At 38.6% G+C, this 14,306-nt stretch overlaps 2 protein-coding genes across 4 annotated transcripts in view; both read right to left on the bottom strand.

Annotated features, from left to right (window-relative positions):
• Positions 1 to 1,614: 1,614 nt before the first annotated feature.
• fam110a (family with sequence similarity 110 member A) lies at positions 1,615 to 8,593 on the bottom strand. The gene is made up of 2 exons (XM_032547823.1): positions 8,433 to 8,593; positions 1,615 to 2,978 (listed from the first exon to the last, which is right to left on the bottom strand). The coding sequence occupies exon 2, from the start codon at positions 2,858 to 2,860 to the stop codon at positions 1,736 to 1,738; it is 1,125 nt and encodes a 374-aa protein (XP_032403714.1). The 5' UTR covers positions 2,861 to 2,978; positions 8,433 to 8,593; the 3' UTR covers positions 1,615 to 1,735.
• A 3,086-nt stretch (positions 8,594 to 11,679) lies between these two features.
• prickle3 (prickle homolog 3) overlaps positions 11,680 to 14,306 on the bottom strand; it is a 29,722-nt gene continuing 27,095 nt past the window's right edge. For all 3 annotated transcript variants that reach the window (XM_032547477.1, XM_032547562.1, XM_032547642.1), the window contains one exon: positions 11,680 to 13,467. In XM_032547477.1, the coding sequence (XP_032403368.1) occupies positions 13,031 to 13,467 (437 nt within the window). In that variant the 3' untranslated portion in view covers positions 11,680 to 13,030. The remainder of the gene's footprint in view (positions 13,468 to 14,306) is intronic.

The following is a 14,306-nucleotide window of genomic DNA, read 5'->3' as shown; positions in this document are numbered from 1 at the left end:
TCTTAATTTAACTTCTACTTTTTAATTTTGAGTGAAAATATGTTGAAGTGCTTCTCTAACCTGAGAATAATTTGTGGATACACCTCTGCATGCAGGTTGCATAGAAAACAAACTGAAATAGTAACATAATCTCATTTGAGTTGATTCACATTCGTCACTCTGTAGTTTGTCATTTTTTTATTTAAGCGTTTTGTTTCCAGCAGGACATGATCCATCAAAGACGACGTCTGATGGCTCCAACAGCAAAAAGAGAAAAACAACCTGATTGTTTTCACAAAGAAAAAAAAACGTGTCACAGACTTTCTTTATCCACATCGCCCAAACTGACACAGTTCTCCATTCACTGCAAAAACAGAATCTTACCAAGCAATGTTTGGTTTTGTTTCAAGTACAAATGTCTTAGTAGATTTAAATTAAGACAAAACTAACTTACAAGTAACTTTTAGTTTTGTCTCAAATATATATATTTCAAATATATTTGCATTAAAAACTAGAACAAAAATGCTTAAGTTTTTGCAGTGTTTTTGCTGATCTTTCAGCCAGTTTTACATTTAGTCTCAAAAGTGCAGAAATTACCCAATTTTAAGTCTGATCAGGGGTGTCCAAAGTGCGGTTCGGGGGCCATTTGTGGGCCTCAAACTGATTTTGTGTGGTCCCCACAATTGCAGTTCAAAAATGATACAAATTTGTCCTGTCCAGCACCGACGCTTGAAGCAGATGAACACTTTTTATTTGTAATACGGTTAAATTTATAATCAACATAATTTTCTTACAATGGAAAGTGTTGAATACAACACAAAGTACTTATAGTTTCATAAACAAGTTTTTATAAGTCGAACCACATCTGCAGCAACTTCTACTGAAAAGCCGACTTTGCTCCAGCTTTCATCAAATGTATTAAACTTGGTGAACATTTTCAAAGAAAGTGACCCAAATCCTGTTCTTATTCCGAGAATAAATTAATTCAATCCAGCCAAAAAGAATCTGGAAATTCCTCTCAATACAACAAATGTGCAAAATCCTTTAAAAACAATTTGGATATACAATGAATAACATCCCTTTTCTACACAAAGAGGACTACTTTATTTTCTTCATTTTAGGGTTTTAATTTTCTCTTGGTAGCCAGTTCTTTTGGACACATGACAAAGTTTGGACACCCCTGGGTAGAACTTGCACAACAATGTGTTAGAGCCATTGTAGACAAATAAAATAAGTAATTTTCCACCAAAAAACTCAGAGATTAATCCCTGAAATTTTCTGGAAAAAACTGAATATTAAAAGTAAAAATGTTTGAGGAAAAAAAATAAAAATCTGAAAAAAATAAAAATTTCTGAAAAAAACAAACAAAAAAAAAACCTTAGAAATTTCTGAGCTCCAAAAGTTGAAAATCTACCTGGAAAATACGCACATTTTGAAATTATTCTAATTTCAATTTTTTTTCTGAGTTTCAAAAGTCAAATTTTTAACCTTTAGAAATTTCTAGACTTTGAATTTCTAAAAGTGAAAATTAATTTCACTTTTGAAAATATTCTGAATTTCAAAAGTCTTCACGCTTTCCAAGTTTTTTTCTAGAAAACTTGAGATAAATCTCAACATTTCTGAGTTTTTTCTCACAAATGTTCAACTTTTGGAGCTCAGAAACTTTTTTTTTCCCCAGAAAACTTATGAGATTTTTGGTGAAATTTAGATTTTTTCTCCTATCTACATTGCTCCAGTGCGCCGTCATGGATTTGTGCTACAGGTTTGTGCTCTTCGTTGTGTTCTCCTTGACCTGCCGCAGTCCGTACAGCCACTTGATCACTCTGGCGTTCCTCTCAATGACAGAAACGCCGTAAGGAACCCGATCCGCCGGGTTCGGGGCCTCTTCCTCCTCCTCTTCTTCGCCGCCTCTCTGTGAGGCGCCGCACTCGGACCCGGGAGCGCTGACGCTCCGGAAGCGGGCGAGCGACACGATGTCGGAGCTGGAGGCCGGCAGGTCCTGCAGGTCGACCGGCTCCAGGCCGCACAGGTTGAAGAAGCGCTCCAGCTCCGTGCCGGCCCGGGAGAACCGGTCGCTCATGTCCGACTTGGACCGGGTCAGAGAGGGTCGTTTTCTGGAGCTGGAGGAGGACAGCCTGGTGATGGCAGGGGAAGCCGGCGCCGAGGGTTCGGGTTTGGGAGCAACCGGTGCCATCGTTTTCTGGACTAAGAGCCCCTGGCGGGACGTGGTCGGATGCAGAGGAAACTGGGGATGAAGCGGAACCGGCTGGAGCGGCTGCCGCACGTACTGCGGCGGTCTGGAGCCTGGCCGCACCTGGCCCGCCTGGGGCATTACGTCCACTCTGCGTACTGTCCCAGCAGCCGGCGCCCCGGGACAAAACGGACCGTCTGCCGTGGCAGGGGCGGTCGCTTTTAGCCTCACCGTAGCGGCTCTGGGCCAGTCAGGGCGCGGAGGCGGCCGCGGCTTCGCCTTCACCTGCGGTGCTGGAGGTTTGGCGGCGCACTGGGGTCCATTGGGTAGGTCGCTAATGAGGCTGCTCAGGCGCTCCAGGTCCAGCTGGACCCCTTCCGGTTTGGGGCTGGGTTGGGCCGGGGTCTTCCTGGTGGGCCGCAGCGGAGTGCTGGGGTTCAGCAGCGGCTTCTTCAGCTCCGGCGCCCGGACCGGCTGCTGCTTGGACAGAGCCACCTGACTCTTCACATATTTGGCCTTGTCCGCCTCCAGTCTCTCCACGGCGCTCTGCCTCGGGGTGCTGGCGCCCGACTGGACGCGTCTGTAGAAGTCTGGACCCAGCGGACCCTTCGGCCGCAGGCGTGGAGGAGAAACTCCTACAGCAGCTTTCAGCGGCTGCCTTGACGGATGTTGGAGCGCCTCCATTGGCATGACTGAAGCTTCCTGTTTTCACTTTGTGGCTTCCTGTAGAGCGCTAGGTGATCATCATCCTGCCATGACCAAGAGATGTGACCTCAGCTGACCTTTAGCAGCCTGACATTTGGACTTCCTGTGGACAGCAGAGGAGTCAGTCACTTCTCAGTAAATAACGTCAATAAAACTTTTACAACACTTTTCTGGAAACTTTGGACGAATACATACTCCACCAAAACGCCACACCCATTAAAGCAAAAAATATTCACACCACATTTTGTTTTAAAGGGTCACTAAGTGACCATTTACAACAAGTAACCATGTTAACTTTAGTTGTTATGAAAATGCTGTCCATACCCAGTATGTCATAAAATAAATTTTACTTCCTGATAAAGGTCTTGAAATTGTGTCTCTGTTTCTATAAAACCTCCGCCTTCAGGAAGTCATCAAAATGTTGCACCTCTATTAACCTTTTAACGTTTTACTAGCGTTTCACTGAGAAGTACCGTATTTTCCGGACTATAGAGCGCACCACACTATAAGCCACACCTACAAATTTTAGACAAAACATGGAAACGTACATCTATAAGCGGCTGGTATCTCCGCCGCTCTCGATTTTCCATAAAGACCCAGCTAAGGGCTTAATAAATCTGCTGGATTTATTAAAGACGCAGCCCTCGGTCTACAACGCCGAACCATAGTTTTGTTCACGCCGAGTTTACGTGCAGCGGCTCCATTTCCCTCCTGTACTGCCAGATCGACAGCCTTCAATTTAAAAGTTGCATCATATGAGTTTGAAGAAATTTCTCCGTCCTGGCTGCTGCTAGCATGTGCTTGTTCTGAATGAAAATTAGCACTTTCTTCTTTGATTTCCAATTTTGGTGGAATCCACTAAAATCCACAGAAAAACCGCACCGGGCTATAAGCCGCATGGCTCAAAGCGTAGGAAAAACGTAGCGGCTTATCGTCTGAAAAATACTGGTAGATCGTATAATTAACTCAGCTGATACACAGCTCCACTAAATGTTTGCTAATTGCTGCTGGCTAGTCTGAAGGAGCAGTTTCCAAACTCAGAGGAGCAGCTGTGTCTCTAAGGCAGAAAAAACTGATCATTTTGCAAAGCTAAATGGTGGTAATTTTATGTCATAATAATGCTCATTTCTGATTTTTTTTTTTGCTGAAAGTTTCGTTTTCTTTGCACGGTCGTTGATGCTATTAATTAAACCCAACCGCAGTGATTCTTCTGTGTGAATGATTTAAGACTCGCACGCGCAGAAGAAAGTTAACGTCACAGCAGTTGGTTGTCTGGCTGCAATATATTGCAATCATTCAAACTATGAACTAGATTTCTTAAGACTTTCTTTCAGCTACTTGTAGGGCTGAAGCAATTAATCTGATTAATCGATGATTGAAATAATCGTCAACTCGTTTAATCGATTAATCATTAGCCGGAGTATACACTGCATACGGACTCAAAAAAAAGGTAATTTGCTGAAAGAACAATAAGTCACAATTGCAAAAATTCTGCAGAATTTGCCAATTTTTAGTCCATGGATTACTTACAACTGAAGACAGATTTTATTTTTCCATCAGCGTCGAGCAACTTCCTTGTTCTTGCTGCATAAATAGCATTCCTAAAGCATAATGCGGCCACATAAAACACACTGCAATGTGACTGTAACTAGACTGAAGTGATTAATCATGATGGATTGATATTAAAACAATAAATTAATTTAACTAATTGCTAACATTGTTTATTGGCACATTTTAATGTATTTCTAATATTTTACTTTTAAAAAAGTTTGAGGTAAAATGCAGAATGTGAAAAAATATTCATTTGATTAATCGTCAGAATAATTGATTACTAAAATAATCGTTAGTTTGTCATCTCCTCAGGTTCTATAAGCTTTAATGTTCCTGCTGCATAAAATAGCCTTCCTAAACAAGATGCAATAAACTATTTTAGTAATTAATCACATAAACTGGCACATTCAAGATATTTCTTTTAACCCTTTTTTATGCAATGTTCGAAATACATTAAAATGTACGAAATGAAAATAATTCAATTCATCTTTTAAAAACAAAAATGCAATAACATGACATTCTTTTAGTCGCAATGGATGCACATTTTTCTTTTATCCAAAATAGAAAATGTATATTTTTAGTACAGTTTTGGGCTAAATTATCTCTCTGAGTATGTTGCTCTTTTTCAGTCTGTGTACTCTGGCTAACGATTAATTGATCACTTGATTAGTTAATTATTTCAATACATCTTTTAATCACTATTTAACTTGTCACCATGATAAATCAGCCCAGTAATTATTGTGATAAACACTAATGTTGCTGTTTTGATACCACTTTCAAGTAATATATTGATAATGGCATAATAATCCAAGTTTTTACTCTGAAAGATAAAGAAACTTACATTTTGTAAAAAACACTTCACACGTAGCCTGGCCATTGCCTTACTGCGCTATTCTGGTCGATTCAAATTCAATTCAGAAAAACTTTATTGATCCCAAAGGGCCATTAAATTAAGTACTATTGAACTGAATTGAATTGATTCTTTAACAGCTTGGCCTTCTCGTTTGAATAACAAGGTTCTGGGTTCTGTGTGGTATGTACACCTACGTGTAGTACTGTACATACATGTAGGCTACATGTTCTTAGCTTGCAGATAAAAGCTACATTAGCTAAGCTAATTTTATTAGTTCGGCAGTAAGTACTACAGTAAATATCACTCACTTATCTTAGAAGTGAGTACTCAAAAATTGTGATCAAGTAACATAAGTAAATATTATGTTGTTTATAAGTTAAGAACCAGGCAAAAGCTAGTAAGCTTGACTCTATTGTTGCCATAGCAACTGCCTGCCAAGTCAGTGTCAGTTAAGAGTTCGCGGAAATGTGACGTCACATGAGAACTAAGTATTCGCTTCTGTCTTATGTAATACTCCATCTGCCGATTGTGCCAAGGTATGTGGAGCCATCCCTTCAGGTGTTTCTGTGCTTCCTAAAAGGTTTGAATCTCACAACCTTTTCTGTCCATCCCCAGAAAATAAAACTGTAGGCAAAATATGTTTATCTGTTCATATTTTGCTGTAAATAACAAACTCATACGAGCCTCATTTCAAAAGGAGCTCTTAACATCTCCAGCTGCTGTTAAACATTGGGACGGATTTGTCGAAGGGATTTCATGAAAAAGGGTCTGGATTGTTTTTATCATATCATGTTGTATTATTATTGGCTAAACATCATTTTTATTGTCACAAATTCACTGAAAGGAAACCACACTTTGCTGCTTTTTCCCTCCAATGACATTAAGTATATCAGATCTATCAAAGACTAACAAAAAAATGGCTATTAAAACGTATAAAACCTAAACCAGGTTTTATTTAGCCTGTGTACCAGGACGTCTCAAGTCATTGGAGTTCTCCCAGTGAGACCAGCAGACTGAAGCCCTGCCTGTGGCCAGTGTTCCCAGTATAATAAATAAATGTGTTTTATTCTTTCAATGTTTTTGTATTTTTCAATATCTCAATCTGAAATATTAGTGTATTAATATAGCTTATGTAATGAAATAAAAATAATTTACTCTGTTAGAATTATTTTCACTCTTTGCTGTCAATAGCAGAGTTGACATACTGTAATAAATATATGTTTTTCCCGGAAAAAAGAAAAATATGTAGTTTAATGTTTGACAATGACTGATTTATCAAAGTCATTGTCACTTAACAATGACTTTGATAAGTCATTTATCAGTAATATATATAAAAAACAAGAAAATTATTTTTTTTTCTTGTCTTGAAATTTTAAATGTACATTAAATTATGGAATCATGTAAATATGTTCTTTAATAAAACACTGTAAAAGTGTGTGTCTGTTCATCAATGTCAATATAAAAATGATCAGAATCATTTCTATCAAATAAAAACATTGTGCTCTTTATTCAGAAATCCCCCCAAACAATTAAATAATCACATCAAAAGTTAGAAACTCTGACTTTAGTCACTTATTTGATTCCCAAATATATTAGTGTGTGTGAGAAAATCTGTCAATGACGGGTATTAACTTAAAATACTTTGTAGAACGGCATTTTCTGATGTTCGGTCCATTTACTTGTGTTAGCTTACTGGCACATAGGCTACATTCAATATGGCGGACGCTGGTATCGCAGCAACAGGCCGACCCGCTCAACGGACCTTACCACAGGGGCCGCTTTTCATTGGCTGATGCCCATTCTACGTGGTCACGTACGTGGCCACACCGTTAGCTTCCCGTTAGCTAAGTACAGCATAATGGCAGCACTGATACACCTTCTACACCTTGAAGCCTGTCTGCTACACAGTCTTACGTTAGCTAAACAGATCAATATGCAATGTGTCTGTATCTGACATACACTAAAGATTTTATTTTAGCAGAAAAGGCTTTGGACTAAACTGTTACTCGTGTTAGCCACGCTAGCACCAAGTACAGCTAGTCAATCAACCATCGCTGTGTTCAGGGAAGCGCTGATTAATAATCGAGAAAGGCGTCTGCGTATTCATGTCTATGGCTAAAACTACCGGCTGACTACAATTATAAAAACAGCGCAGAAAATCTACGTCATCGTGCACAACGGCCCCTGCTGGTCGCTGATTGGCCCGGAGGGAATCCAAGTGAAGGGGAGAAAACCCGGTCCGTGCTGGAAGTGTTAATTATTTTTCGAGCGGAATTGCACAGGAAGGCAATGGCGAGGCTAAAGCGAAGCTTACATAAGTTGAGATTATTTACAACTCCAAGTAGGGGTCCCCCAGTCCCAAGTTCAATAGCTGGTTGCTGGCTAAAGTCTGACTTGAACAGCCATCCATCTTATCGCAGACAAAGACACAATAAAACTGACACTTCATCTGCAGCCTGGCTGTGAAAAGAGATGCGTTTGAGGGAGCATCAGGACAGCTGTCAGCCAGCTATTGTCTGGAGTCGGATCACACGACCCAACAGCTGCTGCTGAGGGAACAATGACTCCGCATCCCCTTTTTTTAAAATAGGTTATCCCCCAAAAACACAGCCTCTAAAGTGAAGGAGGTCAAGACAAGTCTGTATTTAATGAAGATCAAGTGTGTGCTTAAACTATCCAGTCTGCGTCTGCCAGTTAAATTCTCGGCATGTTTGCCATTCCAGGCTGAGCTGGTCCAAGATCCTGCTGGGAGAAACCTCCGGTCCTCACCTGTCTCAAGGAAATTAACCACAGCAGCAGAAAAATATAATTAAAGCAGCAGGCTGGTGGGTTACAAAGCAGGAAGGAATGTTAGAGGGGGTGGGGAGGGTCAGAGGAACAAAAATAGAGCCACTAATGTTTCTAATTCAAGTTCTAACATGCTGCTGAGCTGAGGGGGAAATAAGAGGCAAACATGAGGAGAGACAGGAAGCAAAAACAAAGAGGGAGGTATGGGGGGGGGGGGGCAAAAAAAGCAGTAAAAACGGCCCTCAGGTAGATCTGCCTCAGGGCCTGTAAACGCTGGAGTCCAGTCCTGACAAGATTAAGTCGGTTTTAATTAGGAAGCAGGTAACTTCGCGGTTTTCTCTCGCTTTTTCTCCTTTAAAAACCCACCTGAGCGGTGAAGAGCGGAGCCGCGGGTTCCGGGGGTCTCTGCTGAACACAAGCCGACTCGGGACGCTGATCCTCCCGCATGAATGTGTCCGAAACAAGCGTTTACCAGCGCAACAACACAAACCTGTTTGACAACTCATGTGCTGGCCGAGGCCCCGCCCACCCGGCTGATTGGACCAATCAGGCGTCTTCAAGGAAATGACCCGAAGGAGGCTCAGGTCACGTGACTACCTTACTGTTTTTGATTTCTGATCGAGAAGATAAGCCTGTAATTTACTGGAAAAAGGCTTGGTTCTTCACATAAGGAGCGGAAATAATAATAAAAAAAGAGTATCAACAGCTTTCAGCTGATAAAGATTATTAAATAAAATATACATTGTTTTAATGCAATGAGTTGATTTTGGTGCTTTAGTTAAATGAGAGCAAATCTTTACTCAAACTGGACTCTGAACTGTACAGCAGATATTATTGCTGCTGATAAGAGTTAGCAGGAAACTGTGTGAAGTTTATCTGAAAGTTATCCAGTTGATGAGATGACGTGACATTTTTTCACGTCACAATCTGAAAAATTTAAGGAGCTAAATTGGGTCCAAAAAAATAATAATAATAACCACGTGAATCTGGAAATAATTTCCCCCCAAGATTCAAAACTTATTTCTTATGATCAGTAAGATGGAAAAAAGTTTGAAGCTGACAGAAACATAATTTTAAAACAGTAATTTTGCAACTAAAAATATTCTTGGAACAGTAGTTTTGAACCTGAAAATTTATTTTAAAACTGAAAAGTTTTGAAGCTGAAATAATGTTGAAACTTCACTTTCAAAATTAAAGACTTGAAATGGAAAGAAAACAGTTTTGAAACTGTAAAATAATTTTGAAACTGAAAATAAAAATTAAGTTTTGATTTACTTCTCAGTTTCAGATCTCTTTTTTTTCAGATTCAAAATTTTTTTTAACAATTCATGGCCCTAATGTAGCCCCATATAGACTCGCTTGACTTCTATTTGAAGTGCTTACATCTTAGTGACATTTAGTATAGATAAACCTTAGAGCAGTTTTTATAGCATTTTCAACAAATAACATCCCATAGAGAAAAACTATCCACTCATGTTGCAAAGATTTAGCATCTTTCCGTTTTAAAAACTAAAATAAAATTATGGTCCTTTAAACATGAGAACACATTTCTTTAGTAGATATTCATCAAAACTATAAGCGGTCTTTTTCAAATTATAATGAAACATGTGCCGCCCTAAACAACTTTTATTTGTCCATGTAAAATTTTCCCTCCATCTCACAGTTATGCACTACTCTGTGATTAATGTAACGTGACAAAATATAAAAAAGAAATCAGACTCAAGACAGTGTGAACAGGAATTTGACTTCGGTTTGAAGCGATCACAGCATGCAGAGAAAAAGTAATAAAAAGAAACATTATGTACACATATTTGCAGCTAAAATGTTTTATTTTACTTGTATGCATGCAGTGTTGGGACTACGCTTCAGCTAATTACTTACAAGTATAAAAAAAAAACCACAAACACAAAAAGTTTTAGTCAAATTTAATCAGACAGAGAAAAACAGCCAAGTGTCGATGTGTTTTTCACTTCACTTTATACAATGAACAGTGGTCTACACAGTACATATAAAAATAAATAAACTTTCACCAAAGACGAGAGACGTTTTTAAAGTTTCTTGAAGGGAATTTTACTTTGAGTGTCAGATAATGTTGGCACAGCAGGTAAAATATTTATATGCAAGCATGTGGGTAAGAATCCAAACTGCACATCCCCGCTGAGGCGTTTTTAAACATCCAAAGCATTAGGGAAGAATAATTTATGTATATGTCTCCAGAGAGCACATTTTGAGATATTTCTTTAAAACAGGTGCAACCTTTTGACCTTTTGCCTGATGCAGTAGTATTTTAAATGTAGGAAAATATCTCAGTAGGGTGATTAAGTGTCTTTTTTCGCCTTAGCTGACTCAAGCCGAGAGCCTCATTTATGATCAAAACTCACTCATGATCTCAATGATAGTTTGTGACCTTAGCAATGAAAATGCCTTGTAGAAAAAGCAATGAAATGCTGGAAATACACTGGCAGCATTATGGGAAAACTGACATTATAAACAGGTATTTTTCTATCTGTACAATCAGAACTGTAATATTCCAGTTGAATAACTTTGTGTTTGTTCACTTTTATGTGTTTTACAACAAGTGGAGAAATTTAGTCTGCCCATATTTGGTTAAAAACGGAGGTGAAAGTGGTTTATGTAACGTTAAAGAACAGTAATGCATCACTGTGGTCTGTCTTTATAACAAATGGTCACTTCACATTCACCACCCACAAGTTTCATTCACATTTCCCCACCGACTGGTAAAGACGCATCAAAAGCCTTAAAATAAATTCATCTTTTATTGCAGTAGCATCGAATGTAACTCGAAAAACAGAAGAATTTGGTGTAGAAACCTGGCAGGTTATTAGCATCCCCAAGCAATCCCTTAAATGTCAGTAATAATGGTCTTAAAAAGTCTTAAATTTGAGTCGGTAAAACCTGATTTTTAAGACAGAAATGTACAAACGTCTTCCCGCCAACTGGCGATAAATTTGCACTTATCTACAATAAATGCAAAAAAGTTAGCTAGCTAGCAAAGGTGTATTAGCAGCTTCTTAGCGATAGCCTCAACCACATTGAATTGCAGAATGCAAAGAAAAAAACTGTCCTGCCAAAAATATTTAAAGCCAACTTACTATTTGTATGAATTTAAGACGTTTTATGGCCTTAAATTTTTATTGTTTTTTTCTCTTTTTTTTAATTTAAGACTTTTTAAGGACGTATAAAGAGCAAAGAGGAATTGCCAAAGACGTTGAACCTATTGGCCAAGAGGGTTAAATACAAATTCAAAATAATTATTTAACAGGAGATTTTTTTCAAAACTGACTAAATTAACTAAAACTGTGCTTGTGTTTTCTAAATATTCTCATTTAAAGTGATGCAGCTTCAGTAAAAGATTCATTTATTTAAAGGCTTTGCATGTGTATGTGCACTGCAAAAACACAAAGTCTTAAGTATTTTTGGTCGAGTTTCTATTGTAAATATCTTAGTACACTTGGAATAAGACAAAAGTAACTTTTTAGCAAAATATAGGAGAATTTTGTAAGTCAATAATTTATTAAAATTGATGAAAAAGTTCTAGTTCTACTGGCAGATAATTTCATTTATAACAGGAAAAATGTTTTATTAGTGAAAATATTAAGGAATTATCTACTTAAAACAATCTCCTATTTCTTGGTGAAAGTTTACTTGTAAGTTAGTTAAACGTATTTCTAGTGTACCAAGACATTTGCTCTAGAAAGTTCACCTGAAATACCTGGTAAGATGTTGTGTTTTTGCAGTGTAACGTCATATAAAGACCAGCAGCAGAAGCATGAGGTTCGGTGGAGCCTCATTCTGAGGTATAATGCGTTTCCCTCACTGTGTTAGCAGACAGGCTGTGGTTTGACATCCCCCTCAGAAACCAGCCTGCAAAATCACAACAAAGCATTTTAGGTCTAGCTTCTAGTGTAAATATCTTTATACACTGGGAATAAGACAAAACTAACTTAGAAATAATTTTCGGCAAGATACAGGAGTTTGTTTTAAGTCAATAATTTCTTAATATTGAGCGATCTACATTGACATCTGTATTAGATATTGTGTCTATTAGGGCAGATCTATCCAGTCTATTTATTATTATTTATTTCACATTATATTTAGAATTATTAGCTGCACTTTCTGAACCATTTGAAAGGTTAGTTGCAGTTTATTTTTACATGTTTGACCAAAGTCGTCAACCTATAGTTTTAGTTAGTTTCAGTTTCTTTGTCGTTTATTTTACGTTGGTTTTTATCCCAGTTGATTGATGCGTGCAAGCTGGCCGGAAACCATTCCAAAAGCAGGAAGCAGACGACAGCACAGGGCATTCTGGGTAATATAACCAAAATAAATTCAGTCTAATGCTAGTGGGAGAAATGACTTGTGGGCTTTTACCAAAGACAAACCAGAAATCCTACAGCCGCTAAAATCTGATGCTACTCAATCTTTGTCTAGAAAGAAGGAAGAAGTTACACTGTGTCTTCTTCAGAGGTTTTTGTGTCGTTTCCTTCAGTAATTCCTGTTGCAGCGCCCCCACAGGTGAGGAGGAGAACAGGTTTTTCAAAGGGTTTGGTTTGTTTGACACCGTGAGTGAAATCAAACCACAGCAGCTGAAAATGTAACAAATGTTGCAATTTTGGTCCATAATCAAAACGAATCAACCAGATTATCAGGTATGAAAAACTCTAAGAAAAAAAAAACGTAAGTCAATTCAGTCCTGGTTTTCTGTATCAATCGATACTAAACTTCACGTATCTTTATCGTTATCTGAAGTGAAAAAAGTTTATCGGTGAATTATTGATTAAATCAAGCTCCTGTATTTTGCTGAAAAGCTACTTGTAAGTCAGTTTTGTCTTATTTGAAGTTTACTCAGACATCTGGGTTAGAAACTAGACCAGAAATACTTGGTAATATTTTGTAGTTTTGCAGTAAGGAGGAAGAAAGGTCAGTAGCTTTCACCGTCAGCTTCAGGACACGGCGCAGTTTTTATCTTTCTCCTTTGCGCTCTGAGCTCGTCTCCGCCGGATGCTGCCTCTCAGGCCGCGGTCTCTCTGCACCTCCAGAATCTCCTCGGCCCGCCCGGCCGGGCCGTCGTCGGGCTGCCGAAGCTGCGGCGGCAGAGGGATCCGCTGCCCCAGAAAGAAGCCTTCCTCCTCGGACTCGGAGGAGGAGGAGCAGGTGGAGCAGCAGTCCTCGTGTTTGTAGGGTCCCTGCTGGAGGCTCAGGGAGGGGATGCTGCAGGAGCTGCGTGCGTCTCTCCGGCTCTCGGCCTTCAAGTCCAGAGTGTCGAGCCGGGGTCTGTCGGACCGGCGCCGCTCCAAACCCGGACGGAGGACGGGGTCGGAGGACGTACGGGAGCGGCCCCAACCGCGCTTCAGGTGATGACGATGATATGAAGAGCCGTCTAATCGGGGAAAAGGAGAAATTAAATAGGCCTGTAATGAATTAATCGCTTGATAAATTAAAACGAGCTCAATAGTTTCAACTTGAATTATTTATTGTTTTTTTTCTCTCTTTCTACCAAAAACTGGATGATAAAAGTCTTCAGCCTGGTGATTTGGTCTCAACCAGTCCTGTTTTCTTTCAAGGACAATTTTGTTTACAGAAACTGCATAATTCATTTTGTTTATTTATTTTGGATATTTAATTTCTTTTTAGTTTCAATGTCAAATATTCATTAGAATTTAAAGTTTATTGATCTTTGAGGGTGTATTCTTGCATGATTAAGCCATTAAATGGTCTCAAAACAACAATATTATAATTTATTGCAATAACTTCTCAAACAATTGTGACCAGCCTAAAATTAATCAAAACCTTCTAGAGATGGAGAAAAAAAATAGATTCTATAGGGAATCACATTTCCTGGTCCTGGAAATTCAGAATCAATTAAAAATGTTAAAAATCTATTTCAGTCTGATTGATTTTTTGTAAAACTATACTATGAATAAATAATAAAAATGCATTTAGCACCTAAAAACGGACTCTGTTCGGACTGTTTATCTTTCCTCCATCTTTAATTCTGTATCAACAGCAACTTAAATATGACCAGCGGCGTCCTCTGCTGGATGGCGTCCAAACTACAACACTAAAGTTATCAGTTAATCGATTGGAACTAATTTTAATCTAATAAACCATTTATCAACAGTTAATAAAAAAATACTTTAAGACTATATATTTTGTTGTTTTTGAAGCAAAAACATGAAATGAAGTCTGTGTGTCTTAATCCCAATAAAAGACCTGGAG

Source organism: Xiphophorus hellerii, chromosome 1, assembly GCF_003331165.1.
Source record: "Xiphophorus hellerii strain 12219 chromosome 1, Xiphophorus_hellerii-4.1, whole genome shotgun sequence".
NCBI lineage: Eukaryota > Metazoa > Chordata > Actinopteri > Cyprinodontiformes > Poeciliidae > Xiphophorus > Xiphophorus hellerii.
The sequence above is the reverse complement of the archived record's forward strand: the minus strand, read 5'-3'. Positions and strand labels throughout refer to the sequence as shown.